Consider the following 21,173-nt stretch of genomic DNA (forward strand, 5'->3'; position numbering starts at 1 on the left):
GGGAACTTCCTTATTCCCAAACTCAGGCCTCAATTTAGCCAGACCAGATGGATAACTCTAAGAGAGCCATTTGCTAAGTTGAGGAATGCCATATGTAGCAGGTTTCTTTCCAGGAGAAGCAAATGGGGTACAGTAGAGGTACAGGGGCCAGAGGTCCCAGGTTCTGCACCCATACTAAGTCTCCAACCACAGAACAGATTCTCTTCTAGATCCTGCTGTGCTCTGGCCTTGCCTGAGAGCTCCTGGTAGTGTTTGCTGCCACCTGGTGGCTGTCTTATACTGGATCCTAGTCACAGCTTGGGAGACTCCAGGGTTTATTTAGCCTTGGCAGGAATATGGATGGTCACCAGCAATCCCTATCTTAGAAAGGGATAGGAAGGGTGTATGCACAGTGATGGCCAGGACTGGAGGGGACTACTTGGATTGTCACTGTGATCCTCAGAGCTTCTGTAAGGGGTTGGTCTAGGAGGGATGGCATGACCTGCCCGGAGCCACAGAAGATTAAGTGGCAGCCTAGAGCTAGAACCAAGGTCTCCTGTCATGCCCTGGGCTCCCCACCCAAGCCATGCTGCACCCCTTATACCTCTCCTGCCACCAGGGCTAATGTTTGTGTAGGAATGGCACTGTCATGGGCTGCTGCTGGCAGCTACCATTCATTGAGCACTTATGACGTGGCTGGCATGTGTTCAGAGCTTTGTGTGTTGTATCTGTTTTCACCCTTACCACAGTCCTGTGGGGATAATGTTCTTGTCACTCCCCCACTTTCTAGATGAGGAAACTGAGACTCTGGATAAGTCCATTGTAGCCCCAGGTCTCCCCAGACTACAGGTGGAGCCAGAACCCCAATACTCTGCCTGCACTCCACTTTGCTGCCTGCTATATTGGAGGCTTTGCCAGACGGTAGGAGAGCTGGCCAGGAAACAACCAAGTGGCCAAGTGTGTGGCCATACTGGGCATCACACCTGAGTCACACAGCCTCACCATCAGAGCACCCTAAGGAAGTGGCCCTACCGGTATCCCGTGATACTGCCTCCCCTGATGACTGTGCCTCTGCCAGTACCCTCTTGCCCACCTTCCCACACAGACTGTGTGCCCACCGAGGGGCTCCCTTCACTGAGAAGGCCCCCTGGCTCACCAGCTCTGATGACTTCCCAGCCCAGGACTGAAAAACACTTAGCTAAACTGTTTCTCTTTTGCAGAAACTGCAAGTCCCCTGATTTCCAACCCTTTCCCTCTCCTGCAGAGTAAGTGATGCTCCTCCTGGGGGGTTGAAGAGGGCAAGGCAGGACAGAGAGACTCTGCTGGCCTCCCTGAGGTATAGACAGGCCTTTGGCCGCCCTCGGGGAAACACCCAGTAATAGCCTCAAGAAGCTGCTAAGGGCCCCGGAGGGTGGCTAGGTACCCAGGTAGGTGGAACCTTGAGCCCACAGGACGGGGGACAGGTTACCCACCTCTGGTTATCCAGACAGCCTCAGGACTTCTCTTCCTAACCGCCTTCCTCGCTCTTTCCCTCCCCTTCTACCTAACAGTGTTGTCTTTCTTTCCTTCCACTACCCTTTCTTTGCCAGGCACCAGTGGGAGTCCTGAATACTCTGAGCTTTCGGCAGGTGCAGTCATTTCGGCTCAGCCCATCCTCCGCTCCTCCCTCGTACCCACTGCCTCACTCCCCCCCTCCTTCTCTCTTCTCATTGCTTCCTCCCTCCCCTTGTGAGTTTCCTTGTTCATCTGTGCATCCATTCATTGGTTCCCTCTGTGAGCAGTGACCCTCGTGTGATCCCAAGGGCAGAGGGTTAAGCTCTGAGTCCCAAGGGACAGAGTCTGTTTCCTGGGAGCTCTTGGTGCCTGGATGTTGTCCTTCCCATGTGCTCAGAACAGTGCCTGCCACGGAGTAAGCCCCCAGTAAGCAGCAGGCCCACTGAATTAGCAGCCTGTATCTGCGTGGCTTCCCCTCTCTGTGCTCCTGCCTTTCCCCAGCCTTTCTGTCTCCAGGCTAGTGACAGGCCAGTGGACAGGCTGGGCCCAGGGCCCCAAGTATGCACCTGGATCCCTACCTTCAAAGCTGCCTGCAGCCCAGTGTCAGGGTACCCAAGTATGGGCCGCCTGTCACATGCCCACCTGTCACATGCCTACCTGTCTCTCCAGAACCTTACACGTGTGGCGCCTGTGGGATCCAGTTTCAGTTCTACAGCAACCTGCTGGAGCACATGCAGTCCCATGCAGGTAAGGCCCAGAGAGCCCCAGACAGGCAATTGGAAGCGACCAGCAGAACCTGCTCAGAGCACACACACACCCTCCCCATCCCACCCATAACCGGACACGCATCTCTGGCACCTCCAGGAACTTACCTACTGAGCCCCAGCCAGCCAGTCCTTCATCACTAGCTAGTCTGAACTCTGGCATCTCGGCTCTATCCCAGGGTGGTTTGGGGAGGAGGGAGGAAGATGGGCTTCCCAGAAGTTGCAGGCCCTAAAAAGAGACCTCTAAATAGGTTCGAGGTCAACATGAGCAGGAGCTGATGGTAGAGAGGCCAGCAGTTGGGAAGATGTGCTCAGACCTTCCCGTGCACTCACCATTTCTGCCTTTCCAGAGCTCCAGTTCTCAAACTGGAGCCCATGAGGGAATTAGCAGGGTGGAGAGAGAGTTGGGACAGAGCAAGTCCACAGGGCTCTGCTCTCCTTCACAGGCTCAGCCATCCACTGCCCCCTTCCAAACCCGCCCTTACCCTTTGCAGATACATAGCTGTCCAGCTTTCCAGTCTGCACCCGCAGATATTAATCACGCTGGCACCAGCTTCTGGTGTAAATTCTGCTTAGGCAGAATTACTGTGTGTCCACAGGGAGAGTCCCCAGGCCCCAGCATTTTCACAGACAGTTACTATGCAGCCACACAGTCACTGCAAGAAGCCTGGCTGGGGACCTCCCACGTGGATACTCAGGGATCCGGGTCCCTGCCCTCTTACAGTCCTATACACCCTTGGGAAAGTCAAAGGCTTTCCTCTCTGACTGGTAGGTGTGGGGAGAGGTAAGGGGTTACAGTGACACAGATCCTAAATGCTGCCTCCATTGGCACATGACCATCCTATGTCTGTGATGGAAGGCTGCTCAGGGCCTCTGTCCAGGAACAATCCAACACTTTGCAAAAGGAACTGTGCGTCTAGACAAAGGGGCAGCTGGTGCCTGTCCACCCAGCCAGTTCTTCTAGAGGCATTTGAAATAACACGTGAAATGGGTGGTGGCACACACATATAATCCCGGCCCCGGGAACCCGAGACAGGAGGGTCACAAATTTAAGGCCATCCTTGGTGACACAGACCTCGTATCAAAAGACCAAAGGAAAAAAAGGAAATACTGTATGAAGTGTGTGCGGTGCATGATGGGGGCTGCTGGTAGTCGGCATGGTTGTCACCTATCATTTGTGTCCCCTGAGGTTTACAAGCCTGTCAGGTCGTCCTCCAGACTGAGCCATTCTTCTGTTGCTCCGAAGAGACGCTGTAACCACAGCACCTCTTACAAGATTCAACTGGGGCTTGCCTACAGCTTCAGAGGTTTAGTCTACGATCTCCATAGCAGGGAGCATGGTGGCTCACAGGCAAATATGGTGCTGGAGAAGTAGCCGAGAGCTCTACACCCAGATCCACGGGCAGCAGGAAGAGAGAAATATTGGGCCCAGCTTTGGCTTCTGAAACCTCAACAGTGACACGCTTTCTTCCACAAGGCCACACCTACTCCACTATGCCACACTTCCTAATCCTTCCCAAGTAGCGCCATTCCCTGATGACCAAGCATTCAAATATATATAGTGTATGGGGGCTATTCTTATTCAAACCACCACATTCCACTCCCTGGAATCCCACATTCCCCCATAGGCTGGCAGCCATATTGTAAAGCAAAATGCATTCAGTTCCACTTCAAGAGTCCCCGTAGTTTATCATAGTCTTCAGAAGTCCAACGCTCATCACCAACTCTAAAGCCAGAGTGTGGCCGAAGCTGCCAAGTTCTGCTGCTTGTTGGGGCTGGAACATGGCCCCCTTGTTCGATTCCATCTGCACCAGTTTTGTGTTGCTGATGGCTTCCTTCACTGCATAATCTTTTCTTTCATTCCTTTTCACAAGTTGGAAGCTCAGCTGGGTAAGGTCTTACCCTGAGGTTACCGCTTCCTTTATTCATTTAGCTTCAGGCATTAAAAAAAAAACTTTTATGTCTTTGAATTCAGGGCATAGCTCTGTTACACTTCCTGGTCTGCTTTTCTCTTCAAACTGTACATTTTGCATTTTTCTTTAATAAGCTCGCTCCTTTTCATAATAGATCTGCATAAGAGTGGCCACTAATAACCACAGTCAAGGGGGGGAAGTAGCCCCATTCTTTGCCAAAATATCACAAAAAGGGTCTCTAGGCCAGTTATAATATTTATTCCCCCGAAAGTCCTTGAGCTGGGCCTCATAGCTCACGTCACCCCCAGACTGCTTTCTGTTGCTTCCCATGCTCCTGCTAATATGGCCCATTAAGCCCCATTTAAGGCCTTCAATCGATTTTCTAATCCAAAGTTCCAAAGTCATCATTCTACCCACAAGCTATCAGGCCCGTCACAGGAATGCCCCACTCCCTGGTGTCAACTCCGGCTTAGTCAGTTTCTGTTACTGTGAAGAGACACCATGTCCACAGCAATTCTTATAAAAAAGGAAAGCATTTAATTGAAGCCTTGCTTATAGTTTCAGAGGTTTAGTCCATTATCGTCATGTCAGAGAACGTGGCGCCACACAGCCAACAAGGTTCTGGTGAAGTAGCAGAGAGTTCAACATTTAGTTCCGTGGATGGCAGGAAGAGAGTCACTAAGCCTGACTTGGGCTTTTGAAACCTCAGAGCCCATCCCAGTGACACAATTCCTCCCACAAGGACACAGGTACCCCAACAAGAACACACTTCCCAATGCTTCTCAAGTAGTACCACTCCCTAGTGACTAAGTGTTCAAATATATAGACCCATGGGAGCCGTTCTTATCAAGCCACAGCACAGGGGTAGACTCCATCTTCCATTAGATAATGCGATGTTACTCCTCTGTTCACTCGTTTCAAAGAGTGTGCTGTACATGAGGCAGTCATTCATATTGCCTTGGGAGGGCTTCACCCCCTTATAAGTCATCCCACAAACACAAGCTTTTGAGTGGTAATCAGGACTCCAGGGCTCTAGTTCTGCTCCCTAAATGACATGAGACATCAGGCAGAAAACCGTTCTCATCTTTAAAGCAAGGACACACAGACTCCTGTTGCCTGGTGTCTTTGCCTCACATTCGGGTATCTCCCATTTCCCAATGACTCCATGATCAGCCAGGGATGGCTCAAAGCATTTACGCATGCCCTCAATGGGAACTTACAGCCCTGAGGGTGGTAGCCATGGTCTCTCTCTTTGGGTACAAAGCCTGGTTCCTGAGCCATACAGCCCAGGCTCCCACAGTTAATTCATATTCGTTCATCACCCTCCCCTTTCCATCTGTCTCTATGTGTTTCTCTTTCTGCCTCTGTCTCTCTGGCTCTGTGTGTGTCTCTGTCTCTCTCTCTCTCACTGTGTGTGTGTGTGTGTGTGTGTGTGTGTGTGTATGCGTGCGCGCGCGCGTGCATGTGTCCTGCAGGAAGTTGTAACTAGGTGTGACTTTGGATGTGGGTGCTTCCCCGTCATTCTGGCTGGTGGTGGACAGAACCATGATGAATCAAGTCTGGGCTGAGCCAGGAAGTAGCCGCACTATCCCCCAGCCTCTTGGCTTGTTCAGAGTCACTGAAGGGCTGCTTTGTGCTGGTCCAGCGCAGCCAGAGAATGCCTCCCTCACAATCCAGCGCAAAGCTCGGCGGAATCCCAGCCAGGCTGAATCAGGATTAAAGGATTGGCTTCATGGAGGGAAATTAAGCATTGTGAGCTGCACAGTTCACAGCATCTCTGATAAAGGGATCAGCCTCCAGTAACACCAATCTCATTAAGAGCCTCTGAATGGCAAGGCTAATTCACACTAGTGAACCTGTCTGCCCTGGTGACAGGTCAGCAGTAGGACTAGCAGTCGTGATTCCAACTGTAGTGAACAGTAGTGAGTGCTTGCTTTGGGCACTGGCCATGGGTCGGGTATGTTGACTGTGGTACAAGAAACTACAAATGCTGGCATTTCCATCCCCTTTATAAAGGCCTAGAAGATAATCTCTGGCATAGCTCATAAGTATCTAGAAATATTTCAACTGATACTTGCTGCCGGGTCTTGATCTGGGAGTTTTATATATATTCACCATTTAATTCTCAAAGTAGCTCTCTAAATGCCACATTAACTCCACTTCACAGAAAAGGATGCTAAAGAGCTAGAAAAAAAATGGCTCCTAAGTATAGTCTTTGCCTTGCAGGAATGAGGATCTGAGTTCAGTTCCCAAAACCCACATAAAACGGCTAGGCATGGCAATGCACACTTAGAATCCCAGCCTGGGGTGAGTCAAAGAGAGGTGACTCCTTGGGGCTTCCTGACCAGCCAGCCTGGCCTGTCTAGTAAGGTAGATACCAGTGATAGACTCTGTCAGAAGAGTGGGGGGGGGTGACCCCTAAAGAACAACAGGCAGGACTGTCATCTGGCCTTCACACATATTGGCATGCCTGCACACGCTTGCACATGCTCACACACATACCAGGGAAAGAGTCTGAAGCAAAAGTGATTGAATTCACTTGTCAGGGTTATAAAATCAGTGATAATTAGACTGAGATTCTCACTCTGGGAATGATCTCCGTTTAGATTGCACAGCCTTTAACATTTACGCTGAAGCTGTGGTCTGCCCTGTTGGAGTCAGTGGACTTGACCCCTCAGAACTGGGCCCTTGCAACTCTCACTAGTAGGGGTAGAGAGCACAGTTAAAGGATACCCAGGAGTCTTTGCAGAGGATAAATTAAATCAGTGGTTCTCTGGTTTAGACTGGGGAAGTGGCCAACCCTGATTTCTGATCCCTTGAACCACTTCACGACTTTGGAATTCGTTTTCTGCTGTAAGAGTTTTTCAAAACTTTCCTCCCAAAGAGGGCTGCAGAGGTGATGTATTCAAAGACTATGATACCTTCGGTGACCTAGCCTGACCTTACCCCATCACCCATTGGAGATACAAGTTGAATATCCCTCTTCTGAAATGCTTGGGAGCAGAAGTTCTCAGTTCACACACTTCAGAGTCTGAGATATTTGAATATGAAGAGAATGAGTTCTATCTGTTCTCATTCCTACTCTTTCTCAGTTTCTGCCACCCCACCCCACCCCCACTTTTCCCCTTTCCCCCCAAAAGCATTTCATCACACTCCTGTCTGTCTAGTTTATTTTGTGACTTAACTAAATTTATCTACAGCTGTCTGTGTGACCCTGGGTTTAGAATTATCCATTGGATCATGGTGAGCTTAGCAGTGGGCAAGCAATTGAAGATGATTAATTTCCATCTCCCAGAGTCTGTGTAGCAGTAAGGGATAGGGCTCCATAGCCTCCACATCCATGGCTGGTTGTTGACAGGGAAAGTCTTCTATAGGTTCAGTGCAGGAAGCCATAACTGCTGTGAGTTCAAGACTGTAATGGTTATGTAATACCTAGGTGACATTTTTCAGCCCTTCTCCCTGTTTGTGGCTCTTCATTCTTCCTGATCCCCCATCCTCAATTTCCCTAAGCCTGAGGGGAGTAGCACAAATTCTTTTGTTAGAGCCTGGCACTCAGACATCAGTTATCCTTGGGCCCCTGGGCAGCCACGAATCTCTGCATCCATGTATATCCACTGTGAAGAGAAGCTTCTCTCATTAAGGCTGGTAGTAGTTTCCATCTATTTGTATGAAAGAGATATTTAGTCATTTTAGTTAAACAATGGCTTCCCCGAGTATGGATTGTTGGCCTGGCTTACTGTACTAAGCACGGTTTCCTTTCTGTGCCATGGGGCTCGGATTGAATCAGAGGGTGATTAGTGGATTGCACAACAGTTGTACCACAACTACACAGGTGGACACGTCTTGCCTAGAAGGTTGATTTTGTAATTAGTAAGAGTCACAGCTAGGTAAGTTCTCTGATGCCTTTTCTTTTCTAGCTGCCTGCATCACAACTTCTGGCTCTTTGAAAGTTAGCTAGGAGGGAGGCTATTTCCAGTGAGTTCCAGCTTGGTTTCTCTTTTTCTTATAACTGGTACATGTAGAGTTTTCAGCAATGGGGTTTTACACTATAGTTCTGATTGGCATCCAAGAGAAGGGACAAGAACCTGTGTTGTTTTGGGCCCTCTGGAACCTCCTGACCAATTCTTTTGGAGGTGCCCCACATCTGGCACCAGGAATTTTGTATGGTAACCCAGTGCTTCTAGGAGAAGCATTATCAAGCTATGATGGTTGTCTCATCAATCTCTATATCTTTTAATTGCTTACAAAATAGTAAATTTTCTTGTGGCTCTTTTGTTCATCCTTGATTTTGGTTAACTCTCACCCACCCTCTCTCCCTGATCTACCACCCCCACCCTGCTTAAATATTGACACTCCTAGTTTTGTCACTCTCTTCTTATTTTTGCCTGCGTTCTAACCACACTCCTGTAAGGTGCCCCTCCCCCATCCTATTTTTCCTCTTTATAGCCTCCAGACTACACAGGAGGAATGCTCTAGTTAAACAGAGCTCAAGAATGGAAGATGAGGTTCACATATGAAAGAGACCGCTTGGTGTTTTTCCTGGGCTGGGTTATTTCACTCAGTATAATAGTTTTCCAGTTCAAGTCATTTACATGAAAACTTCACGATTTAACTTTTCTTTCTAGTTGATTGAAGTTCCATTGAGTATTTGTACCCCATTTTCAATATCCATTGATCAGTTGATGGGCATCTAGGCTTTCATTTCCTTGCTCTTGCCCATCGAGCACGTATATGCAAGTATCTGTGGAGTGTGATATAAGGTCTTTTGCGTATACGCCCAGGGGAAGTATAGCCTGGTCATCTGGTAGTGGGATTTCTAGTTGTGATGTGTTGTGCTGTTTTGCTTTGAGAAACCTGATTTCCAAAGTGTCTGCACTAGTTTACTATGAAACTAAATCTGTCTCTCACCTTGTACAAAATTCAACTCCAAATGGACCGAGGGCATCGACATAAGAACTAATTCCCTGAAACTGCCAGAGAAGGAAGTAGGGAGGCACCTTAAATATTTACTTTCTGAAAGGAGTCATAGAAGCACAGAAAATAAGACCAATGGTAGACAAAGGGAATCTCCTGAAACTAAAAGGCTTCTGTACAGTAAAGAAAACTGCCAATAGAATAAAGAGGTGGCCTACAAAATGAGAGAAAAAAATTTATCTGTGTGTTGGACAGAGTCTAGAAAGAACTCAAGAAACTGGTCATAAAGAAAACAAACAACTCAACTATAAAGGAGATTATGGAATTAAGCAGAGAGTTCTCAAAAGAAGAAATACAGATAGTTAATAAACACCTTTTTAAAGTGTACCACATTCTTAGCACTCAGGGAGATGCATACTAAAGCTACTTTAAGAGTTCATCTCATGGGGCTAGAGCACTGGCTACTCTTGCATAGGACCTGGGTTTAATTCCCAGCTCCCACATGACAGTATACAACCATCTGTAACTCCAGTCCCAGGGGATCTGATGCCATCTTCTGGTCTTCACAGGTACCAGACATGCATGTAGTAACAGACATATATGCAGGCAAAACACACATACACATACATTTTTAAAAAATGTTTAATTAAAAGATCCATCTCACTTCAGTCAGAATGGCTGTCATCAAGAATATAAATGACAATACTAGTCTCATAAAATAAATTGTGGGGTAGTCTTGCTACCCATGTGTTCTAGAAGAATTTGTGTAGAATTTATGTGATTACTTAAGGTTTGTTTTGTTTTTTTTTTACAACAAAACAAATTATCCTGATTAGCCTGTGAACCTATAAGGGTCTGGAGGTTTCTTTATGGAAAGTTACTTAACCATGAGGTATTTCTTTAATGAGCATAGGATTCAAGTAATCTATTTTTTTCTCTGATGAGCGATCTTTGTGGGTTTGAGGTGTGTGTCTGGCCTAACTTGTTGAATTCATTGGGCTAAAGTTCATATTACTTTTAGTACTTTTGACATCTGTGGGCTCTGTAGTGATGACTCTTCATTATTGATCCTAGTGATTTTTATCCTCTGGTGAGAGGCTTATCAAGTGTATTAATCTTTACAAAAAATGGGCTTTTGTTTTCATTGGTTTTGCTCTTAAGAAAAAGATTCTTGATTCTTTGTGAATGTCACAACATGCACCCCAATCCCATTCATCTCTCCATCCCTTTGTATCCACCCTCTGCCCTTATAACTCCCCCAAAAAGAAAATATTGAAGAGTAATACATACATACATACATACATACATACATACATACATCATACATCTTGTCGTGTTAGTTGTAATGTGTCCCAGTATGTCCCACATCTTTTGTCCACACATCTTTACTTGCAGATGTTCGTTGCAGTGAGTCACTGTCTGGTTTGAAGCCTCTGGCTTCTGCTACACTATCAATACTAGATCCTCACCGGGACTCCTCTTAGATATCCTGTTGTTGCCCTGTGTCATGGAGATCTTGCAGCTTTAGTTCTGCAGAAACAGCCTCTTCATGTGTTCCAGCAGTTCATAGATGAAGTAGATATTGGGATGGACCAACTCAAAGCTCTGGTTCTAGGCCTGGGTTGTAGCTGAATTTGTTAGCCCAACAGCTCTCCTGCACCCACACCACCAGGGCAAGCTCTCTAGCACTGCCCTGGCTAGCTCATCCAGTGCTGCAGCCGACAAGGGATAGGGCCAGCTCTCCTGAAATCATGACCTCAGAGCCAGCTCACCTGCACCTGACTACCAGGGCCAGCTCTACTGTGTCACCTAGGCAAGGTGCAGGGCCTGCCCTCCTAACTACTTCAGCCAGTGAGGGACCAGGCCTCTGGACCCGTTTCCCGTCTGCCATGTTACAGGCAGCAGGGGGCAAGAGGGAAACATCTCTTCCCCACCCACACCAAGGCAAGGCAGATGAAGGGCTGGGCTGGCTCTCTTGCTCTCATGAGGCTCACCTGTGTCTTCCCCCACCCCACTACCACCACCACCACATCAGCAGGGCCAGCTCTACTGTGCTACCTAAGCATGGTGTAGGGCCAGTTCTCCTGAGTGCCACAGACAGTGAACACCAACATAGTTGCATGAGTGGTAATATGAGTTATAGACCCTGACTGCTCCATGGCCATCGAGTCAGACATGGTCCTCAGCAGGAGCCAGGACTTCACCATGGCCTCGGGTGGCAGGAAGGCTCATCACATAAGGATGTTTTTCTCCACCCTCATGTCTCCAGTCCCACCCCTCTTCATACTGCTCAGACCATTCCCCTTCTCTTTATTTCCCGTGGCAAGTTGTGGTGGCTTCCTCTGTAGATGGGTCACAAAGCTGGTGGCCTCTGGGTAAGCATCATGGACTTTGTAAGTCTCTATGTCCTAGGCCTTTCCCTGCTGTCTCCGTAGTCCTTCTTGATGTTGCAAGGTAGCCATACTGTCTTAGTCAGGGTTCTCTAGAGTCACAGAACTTATGGGTAGTCTCTATATATAAGAGAATTGGTCAATGACTTACATACAGTCGGTAGTCCAACTCCCCAACAATGATCAGCCACAGCTATGAATGGAAGTCTAAGGATCTAGCAGTAGCTCAGTTCCACAAGTCAGGGAAGCAGGCAGGTGAAAAAAGAGAGAGAGAGAGAGAGAGAGAGAGAGAGAGAGAGAGAGAGAGAGAGAGAGACTCTTCCTTCTTCCAATGTCCTTATGTTAGTCTCCAGCAGAAGGTGTGTCCCAGATTAAAGGTGTGTGCCACCGCACCTGGGTCTAGGACTTGCTTTGTCCCAGGTGACCTTGAAGTCAGAGATCTCCTTGCCTTAAGCTCCTAGGATTCATAGCCACTTTGCCTCAAGATCTCCATACCAAGACCCAGGTCAGAAACTTGTATCTCCCAGCCTCAAGATCAGGATCAAAGGTGAACCTTCCAATTCTGGATTCTAGTTCATTCCAGATATAATCAGGTTGACCACCAGGAATAGCCACTACACCATACTATTGCCCTAAGTTTCTGCATTGTACAGATGAGGCTTTGAAACCATAGACAGTTGTGTGAGAAGCCTGAACTCAACTCCTCGTGGCATGTGTTGCTTTACCCCTTGCTGCCCCTCCCCTTCCACCCTCTGCCCCAGCCCCCATGCTCCTTCCTTGCTCTTCAGCTTCCTCCTACCCTTCCATGTGACCCATTGTTACCTTTGTTCTGCAGCTGACAATGAAAACAACATCACCTCTAACCAGTCTCGATCTCCACCTGCTGCAGTGGAAGAAAAGTGGAAACCTCAGGCCCAGAGGAACAGTGCCAACAACAGTAAGTCTCGGCATGCTGGAACCAGGGGCCCCTGGAAGTCCTGCAGCCCCACTGCATCTGTAGTCTGTCTTCCCACTGCATCTATACTCTGCAGCCCCACTGCATCTACACTCTGTCTCCCCACTGCATCTACACTCTGTCTCCCCACTGCATCTACACTCTGTCTCCTCACTGCATCTACAGCCTGTCTCCCCACTGCATCTATAGCCCATCTCTCATTGCTAACACCTGTACTTCCTGGGAGACTAAAGGAAAATGTTGTATTCAAAGGTTTTTGTGACTGACACATGTGGCATGTATGTTGCATGCATACTACTGTATACCATACTTATGCCCACAGCAGACATTACTTATCAACCATAGAACTTTATTCCTATGGTACCTTAGGGATATGGTACAGACCACACCAATCCATATGCAAGACAAAATCTATTTGCTGTTCTTTCTGCTAGCCATTTAGGATATTGCTGCTGCCAGGTTAAGCAGCTTTGAATGTCAAATGTTAATCCTTTCTCTTTCTGTGTCCCCTGCTAGCCACAACCAGCAGTTTGACACCTAACAGTGTAATCCCTGAGAAGGAGCGGCAAAACATCGCAGAGAGGCTACTGCGGGTCATGTGTGCTGACCTGGGTGCACTGAGCGTGGTCAGTGGGAAGGAGTTCCTCAAGTTGGCTCAGACCTTGGTAGACAGTGGTGCCCGCTACGGGGCCTTCTCAGTCACTGAGATCTTGGGCAACTTTAACACCCTGGCACTGAAGCACCTGCCACGCATGTACAACCAGGTGAAGGTGAAGGTGACGTGTGCCCTGGGCAGCAACGCTTGCCTGGGCATCGGGGTAACATGCCACTCCCAGAGTGTGGGCCCTGACTCCTGCTACATCCTCACAGCCTACCAGGCTGAGGGTAACCACATCAAGAGCTACGTGCTGGGTGTGAAGGGCGCAGACATTCGTGACAGTGGTGACTTGGTGCATCACTGGGTGCAGAATGTGCTATCAGAATTCGTGATGTCAGAGATCCGGACCGTATATGTGACAGATTGCCGGGTGAGCACGTCTGCCTTCTCTAAGGCTGGCATGTGCCTTCGCTGCTCAGCCTGTGCCTTGAACTCAGTGGTGCAGAGTGTGCTGAGCAAGCGGACGCTGCAGGCCCGCAGCATGCATGAAGTCATCGAGCTTCTGAATGTGTGTGAGGATCTGGCAGGCTCGACCGGCCTGGCCAAGGAGACCTTCGGTTCTCTGGAGGAGACGTCACCACCACCCTGCTGGAACTCTGTGACAGACTCGCTGCTACTGGTGCATGAGCGTTATGAGCAGATCTGCGAGTTCTACAGCCGTGCCAAGAAGATGAACCTCATCCAGAGCCTCAACAAGCATTTACTGAGCAACCTGGCCGCCATCTTGACACCGGTGAAGCAGGCGGTCATAGAGCTAAGCAACGAGAGCCAGCCCACCCTGCAGCTGGTGCTCCCTATCTACGTCAGGCTAGAGAAACTGTTCACAGCCAAGGCCAACGATGCGGGCACCGTCAGCAAGCTGTGCCATCTCTTTCTGGAAGCACTCAAGGAGAACTTCAAGGTGCACCCAGCCCACAAGGTGGCCATGATCCTGGATCCTCAGCAGAAACTTCGGCCTGTGCCACCCTACCAGCACGAGGAGATCATCAGCAAGGTGTGTGAACTCATCAATGAGGTAAAGGAGTCCTGGGCTGAGGAGGCCGACTTCGAGCCTTCTGCCAAGAAGGCTCGCTCAGCCACTGGCGAGCACCCCACAGCTCAGGAGGATGACCGGCTGGGCAAGAATGAAGTATACGATTACCTTCAGGAACCCCTCTTTCAGGCCACTCCCGATCTCTTCCAGTACTGGTCATGCGTGACCCAAAAGCACACAAAACTGGCCAAACTAGCCTTCTGGCTCCTGGCAGTTCCTGCTGTGGGGGCTCGAAGTGGGTGTGTAAATATGTGTGAACAAGCACTTCTGATCAAAAGGAGGCGACTGCTTAGTCCCGAAGATATGAACAAGCTCATGTTTTTGAAATCCAACATGCTTTAAGACTCAACTTTGAGGGAAAGAAAAAAAAAGACAAAAAGAAGAAAGACATTAGGAAAACACACACACAACACTGTCACAAACAAAGAAATTTAAGTTCTAAACACTGTGGAACCTCATTGTAAATGCCCCTTGGGAACTTAAGTGCTTTTTTTTTCGGTGTGTGTGTGTGTGTGTGTGTGTGTGTGTGTGTGTGTGTGTGTTGTGTAGTGTATGCACATGTGTCCATACCCACACACATGACATTGCATGGGTAAAGGGTGTGGGAAGCTCATACTCAAATGCACAGCCAGAGGACCTCCACATGTGTGCGCACACACACACTCAGAGACAGACACACACACACAAACACACAACCTTGGTGCGTGCACGCATGCCTTTCCTCAGGTGTGTTTGCATTGAGCGGGGTGTGCCAGGAAAGCTAAGAGACTGGGAAAGTAGGAGTGGTTTCGTTTTTCTCGGACAGGGGCTCTAAGGACTCCATTTTCAGGTGTGCAGATTGGGAGAGGCTGGGGTTGTGAAATATTCAGGCAGCTGAGGGCTGAAGTGGCTTGAACTTCCACCCCCGACCCCAGCCTTCCCTCACCATCCCTTCATCCCCTCAACCCATGGTGCCCCAGCTGCTCTGACCGATTCCCCAGACTGCGTCAGATGGACAGATTCTGCACTGGACTTTATTTCTTGTTTCACCTTCAGGGCATTAAGCTGCTGTACCTGTGACCTCCCCCTCAGATGTCCAGGGCAGCTGCCTTAGAATACACACTATCTATCTCCCCAAATCAGGAAAGGAGGCTCTAGAAATATAAAGCTGATGTTCTACTTTTTAATATAAGAGAGAGAAAAAAACAACTTTCTTTTTCCAGAGACATATAGCTAACTCTCCACTCCTTTTTTTTTTTAATTATCGTCATGCTTTTTTTTTTTTATCTTTTGGGGGATTGGGTTTCTTTTCACATGTGATTTAGACTCTTCTGGGAGGCACTGAATGTCTGACTTATGTTCCAGAGTCTTGTTTGTTTTACTTGCCCCTTTTTATTCCTATGTCACACTGTAAACGAGCTCATCTCAGTGGCGGTGTTCAGGACTTGCAAAACCAAGGTCAAGGTCATGGCTGTGGGTCTGGAGTAGGGAGTTGGGAGGAGTCGTGGGTCCTTGGCTGTGGGGCTTGGTGGAAGCTATCATGGGAAGCATGTGGCTTTAGGGGTCCTGAATGTCATCGAGAGAGCCGTTGCCTGGTTCCTGCCTGTGGTAGTGTGAATGTCCACTTCTTGAATGTCTGTCTCCTGTACTCAGACTGTTTCCTCACCACAGCCTGACCTCCAGTTCTGCAGGGACACTAAGTCCATGTTTGTGTCTGCCAGACCCACAGTCTCTCTCCCTCCCCAAATCCCAGGGGTTCTGGAGTTTGTGGCCCTCAGAGGTCCCCACAGGCACCTCAGACCAGTATGTTGCTGGTTGAGCAGTTGGCATCCTGCAGGTGGATGTGCTTGACTAAATGCTGTGAAAGGGATTTTTAACCCTTGCTTCTAATCCCCTTGGCCAGGAACTAATGCTCTTATACACAGTCCAGATGCCAAGAGGGGGCTGCCATTCTCTTCACAGGATGACGAGCATAACCACCCCGTAAAGGTCTTGCTTGGTGTCTCTGATCCCTCCAGAGACCACAGCAGTGGTGTGGGGATGCTTACACTTCAGGCTGAGAATGGCCGCCCCTGAGGGGTTATTTGCAAAAGCATCTCTTCTACCTGGGGCTTGGACTGCCCCCTCCTCCAACATAAAGCATTACTCAACTGAAAGATACCTCGACTTCAAACGCTCTGCCCGTAGCCCTCTTCCCTGGGTCACCAGGGCAGGAGGGAGGAAGATGTTTAAAGACTCAGCGGCTTCCAGTTCTGCTCAAGGCTCCAGAACTCCGTCCTTGAGACTTAAGCCCACACTCTTCACCTCACAAGGCTAAGCAAGCTCTCCTGTGGAGTTTCAGACATACAAACAGATCAGAGAAGGCTGCGTCCACATCGACTCCAGCAAGCTATGGTCTCAGGAACCACCATACAATACCTACTGCAGGGGATGTTCTAGACATTTCCATCATGGCGTCTTCAACTTGGCCCTTATCATCAGAGGAACCTCTGTCCACAGTGGAGAGATCCAGACAAGAACTGAGCGTCGATCCCTGAAGAATGTAGGAATGTCTTCACACTGCCCATGGCATTCCAGGAGGTGGACTCTGGCTTGATGGTGAAGGATACCTCCAGTCTCCCTCATCTGTTGGGAATGGGGCCATAACCCAGCACTTGTAGCCACACTGGAAGCTGGGTGCTTAGTGCAGTCAGTGAAAACAGATCCTCAGGCAGAGCTGGGCCCGAGCTCCTGTCCCAGCCAAGCCCAGATGCGCACTGCAGGTATTCTTTTGGAGTATGGAATATTCTCCTTCCAGAAAGAAAATTAGTGTTAAACTCCAGGCATCTGGTCATAGGCTGTCACCTCCCGTCCAGTTCATTTGCACCTTGAATCACCTGTCCTTGGGGCTTAGGTTGCCTCTCTAGGTTCAGCGTGAGCCCCATTTAAATCCTCAGAATCCCGTCTCTGGGTTGCCTCATCCTTAAAGATTGTAAGGTGGTAGGTTGTCGTTTCTCTCTAGTGTCCCCAACCGGAAAAACTGTGCCCAGTGTCTGCCGTCGTATGGGTCATCTCCACAGTACCCATCCTCAATCAACAGCTCAGTAAATCCCAAAGATCTCCCAGGTCCAGCCACAGGCCCCATCGACAGCAATATCCAACTTACCAAATTCTAGTTCAGCCAAAGCACTAAGATAGGCTCTTTCAGTGGATCTGCAGTGGCCTGGGCTGGCCTCACACTTCAGAAGGATTTTGTCATCTGCCTCCTGATTCTGTGACCACTATAGGTCTTTCCACCATAGGCTATTGGGGGCTGGGACACCAGGAAGCTGGGCCATTTCTAGCATACAGCCTACCTTAAGCTGTATGATTCTCTGGACAAAAATGGTCATTGCTTTAACATCCATAGACCCAAACACAGAAGTAGAAAAGAGGCGCTTCCGTTGGCAAGGTTCTACCCCAGTCTGCAGTCACTTTGTTTTACTGGTGAAGCCCAAGCCAGGGCCTGCAGCTGTTTGCCTGGGATTCAGTCACTCAAGAGATCTCAGGTCTATGAGGAATGGTTGTACATGGAAGCACTTGTTTCAGCATGGTTCTGTTCCCAACACCCGAGCCCTCCTGACAAGCTTCCCTTGCATGGCTTTCAGCGCCCACGATGCAATGAGTTCTGTGTGAACACAGCTGCCCGAATCCCACCCGTAGGGCTGGCTTGCACAGGAAGCTGCATGCTACAGCAGGAACAATGCCATCACTGTTCCACTTGGTGACTCTGCATTTGCGGGGTTGGCCCTTGGCTGAGGGAAAGGTAAGCTGCTTCCTGGTGAGAAGGGCAGCTGGTGACACTGGTGAGAGCTCATCTCCAGGCTTCTAGGAAGAACCTGGACACCAGCCGTGTGGGCTGGCCAAGAGTCTTCAGTTCAGTTCGACAACTTTTATCTCCTGCACTTTGAAGAAACGGAAGACTTCTGCAAGGCCTGTTTTCCACTGTGAAGCTGAGTCTCTGCTTTAGAGCCCCTCCCCCCCCTTTTTTTCTTTTTTTCTTTTTTTTTTCAGCAAGGTCCACTATTTTCCTGACCTTGGGCTAGACTTCCTGAGGAGAGTGTGGGAGCCATACATACTCACTCTGAGAACACAGGGTCACCAGGAAGTATCGAAGCTCCAATGTAGGTGCAATGCCACCCCAGACCTTGTCATGTCATGCTTGAAGAGGAGAGCACGGAACACTCGTTACCCCGCAAGCGAGGCCAAGCTCCTAGCTTCCTGGTCTTGGCAGTGGTGTGACCCTGCCATGTCTGTCACATGTCTAGAAGGTTTCTGGAGGACAGAACCAAGAGAGTGAGGCTCAGGCTATACCCTGGAGACAGTGCACAGGGGCTCCTGTCCCCAGGGCAGTGGGAGAGCTGGCGAGGAGGCTTCCCCCACCCCCTTCACTGTGGCAAACGTTTGCTAGGCCAGTTATGGCAAACCAATGATGCGGTGTTTCCTCATGTTCCCCTCCCATCTCCCCTACTCGGGCTCTCCAGGGGGATTTTGTGGCTGTGGCTTTTCTTCCTTTCTCATTTGGGTCTGAGGATGGTAGTCTGGAGAGCCCTGGCGTTGACCAAGGGAACCTGTAGTCTCTGAGCATGTACAGGCCTCCCATACAAGAGGGTGGTGCTTTAAGGTTCCACTCCCATATGGGAAGTTGTCTAGCCTTGGGAGTTGGCATTGGCATCACCACCCATCAAGGTCCTACCCCATCCTTGGGCACCTTGACTCTTTGAACCAAAGTTCCTTAAAGGGGCAGAGCCCAACCTTGTCCTTAGGAGCCAGAATTTGCAGGCCCGCTGGAAGGAGGGCTCCTCCCACAATCTAGGTGCCAGAAGGCTCACCCAGGACCGTTCTCCCACCCAGCCAGGCTTCCCAAACAGGGCTCGAGCGTGTGACCTGACTTGGGCTGGGCCTGGCCAACCATGAAAGAGCAAGAGCCATGTGGCAGGGCCTTCCAGATCCCAGGCATCAGGAAACCATTTTGTATAACAACCCGAAGCAGTGATATTTTTTAAGATGCATGAATTATTTTCAGTTGTCTTCTGATCCTATCTTTGTTTTCTTCTTTTCCCCACAACTTCACGTTGGTGATCCGTTCACATCAGGTAAATCTTGAGAACGCCTTGGTGCCCCATTCCTCCTGCCCCCCTACTCAGTGACCACGTGTGTGAGCCTCCATCCTGTCTCAGTAGTAAAGACGTTCTAGGCAATACCATAGACACATCTGTGTCTCGCTTCGAGTGCAAGAAACTCAAGTCATCTTAAAAAAAAATTTAAAAACACAAAAAAAAAATTTACAAAAAAGCAAACACACACACAAAAATATCTTTTTTAGGCCAGAGTTTTCTACAGGTATTAATGAATATTTTTCTTAATCCTTATAAGTTTTATGTGTTTAATATTTCTTAATACCAGTAGTATTAATTTATACTTTTGTAGCAACATAATATTTTTATAAACAGCCAGTGCTTGGCTCAAGTCTTCACGGGGGTTTATGCAGGGCTATCTTAGGGACCCTGTGTACCATGTACTGTATTTAAAAAAAAAGTTACCCAGTGTCACACTTGCTGTGTTAATTAACAGAGAAGTCATTGGCGGTCTCCTGTATGGATGGTGTGGACCCAACAGTCCTTCAGGGAGCCACACTGCATGGGGGTTGAGTTGCCAGTTCTTGTGATACATAAACTCCCAAGGCCAAACTTGAGGGTTTATTGAGGACTTTCTGTGTGTCCTTTGGGGTGTTTTACTTTACTTTGGTTTGGGTACTGTTTCTCCATTTTACAGCCAAATTGGTTTCATGGCGTTTAACAATTTTACTGATGTCAAGTGGAAGAAAGGAACAGAACATTTTTAAAAAGATTTTTACAAAGTAATACAATGTGAAACTGAGCTGTTTCAATGTTACTGTTTTTACATGTCTGTTTTTGTCCACAAGTGGAATACTCCCATGACTATAGGGAAGAGGAAGGTTCCACTGGGTTCCTTAAGTCACCAAAAGCCCTGGCCCAAGATTCAGTTCCTCCCCCCGACCCCCCAAACCATTTCCCAGCTGGTTGATGCCAAGGTAAAAAGACATCCTTCAATGACTAGAGGATCAGTCGCCTAAGTGCGCTCACGAACGAGTTCATGTCAGTGTTGTATTTATGGTTTTACAATAAAACGACCTTTAGGAACCTCTGGTGTATGATGTTTTTCTTAGGGTTGGGGTTGGGCCTTGCCATCCACTCAACACAGCTCCTGCAGAGGCAGGGTGAGTAGGACAGAAGTCAGGTACCAAGGTAGCGTGAGCCTGTCACACTCTGATGTCATGCTTGCCCAGTCTTAGTTTAAGTAAGGGTCGTTGGCTGGCACAGCATAGACCTGGCTCAGACAGTGTATGGAAGAAGGCATTTGAGGAGTTTGTGACCTGCTGTGGGATGGCTTGTAGAGGCCTGTCTTGGAGAATGGGGGATGGGTTTTAATAGTCCTGCTGGTTCAGTACAGAAGGCACACATCCAAGTGGGCCTGGTCCTACAGCCGTCCATGAGGCTCTCATTCCTATACTACAGTGGCTGGAGCCTCCCATACAATGTGCACGCATTTACAGCTGTTATACATACCATTCGTTTCCTGGGAAAACCAGCCCAATTCCCGAGAGCATGGGAACTCTAAACACGCAAAGAATTGGCTCCTGCCACCTGTTCAGAGCCTGATGTCATAGACAAGAGGACACTTTTGCTTTTCTTCCATAGGCTTGAAGTTGAGGGAGAAAAGATCCCACTGGAAAATGACTGTAGCCGTGTGGAGGGGAGGGTATAGAACCTCAAGGGAGCCCAGCACAGGAAACTTGCCCTCTTCGTCTCTGGGTAAGTACAGTGCAGACCCCCTCCAGCTCAGTTCCACCCACGTCCCTAACTAGTGCTGAGGAACTTAACTCTAAGAAGATAAGTTATTAGGATCTTCTGGGAATAAATTCCATCAAAGTATGTGCAGGTGGCCTCTCTATACTTGGCCCCTTCTCAGAGGGCAGCAGCCTTGCCCTGCAGGGAGGCTCCATGGAAGCTTCTACAAGGGAATCATGGGCATCTCTGTGCCAGCAGATAAAG

The 21,173-nt window shown here is 48.8% G+C and overlaps 1 protein-coding gene across 30 annotated transcripts in view; it reads left to right on the plus strand.

Moving 5' to 3' along the window:
* Positions 1–20,261, plus strand: part of Zfp618 (zinc finger protein 618) — a 165,917-nt gene extending 145,656 nt beyond the window's left edge. For 18 of the 30 annotated variants that reach the window (XM_087548981.1, XM_087548975.1, XM_087548982.1 and 15 more), the window contains 3 exons: positions 2,143–2,220; positions 12,290–12,391; positions 12,926–20,261. In XM_087548981.1, coding sequence (XP_087405107.1) covers positions 2,143–2,220; positions 12,290–12,391; positions 12,926–14,442 — 1,697 coding nt within the window. In that variant the 3' untranslated portion in view covers positions 14,443–20,261. 30 annotated transcript variants of the gene reach the window in all.
* The last annotated feature ends 912 nt before the right edge of the window (positions 20,262–21,173 follow it).

Source organism: Rattus norvegicus, chromosome 5 (genome assembly GCF_021556685.1).
Source record: "Rattus norvegicus strain SHRSP/BbbUtx chromosome 5, alternate assembly SHRSP_T2T, whole genome shotgun sequence".
NCBI classification, from domain to species: domain Eukaryota; kingdom Metazoa; phylum Chordata; class Mammalia; order Rodentia; family Muridae; genus Rattus; species Rattus norvegicus.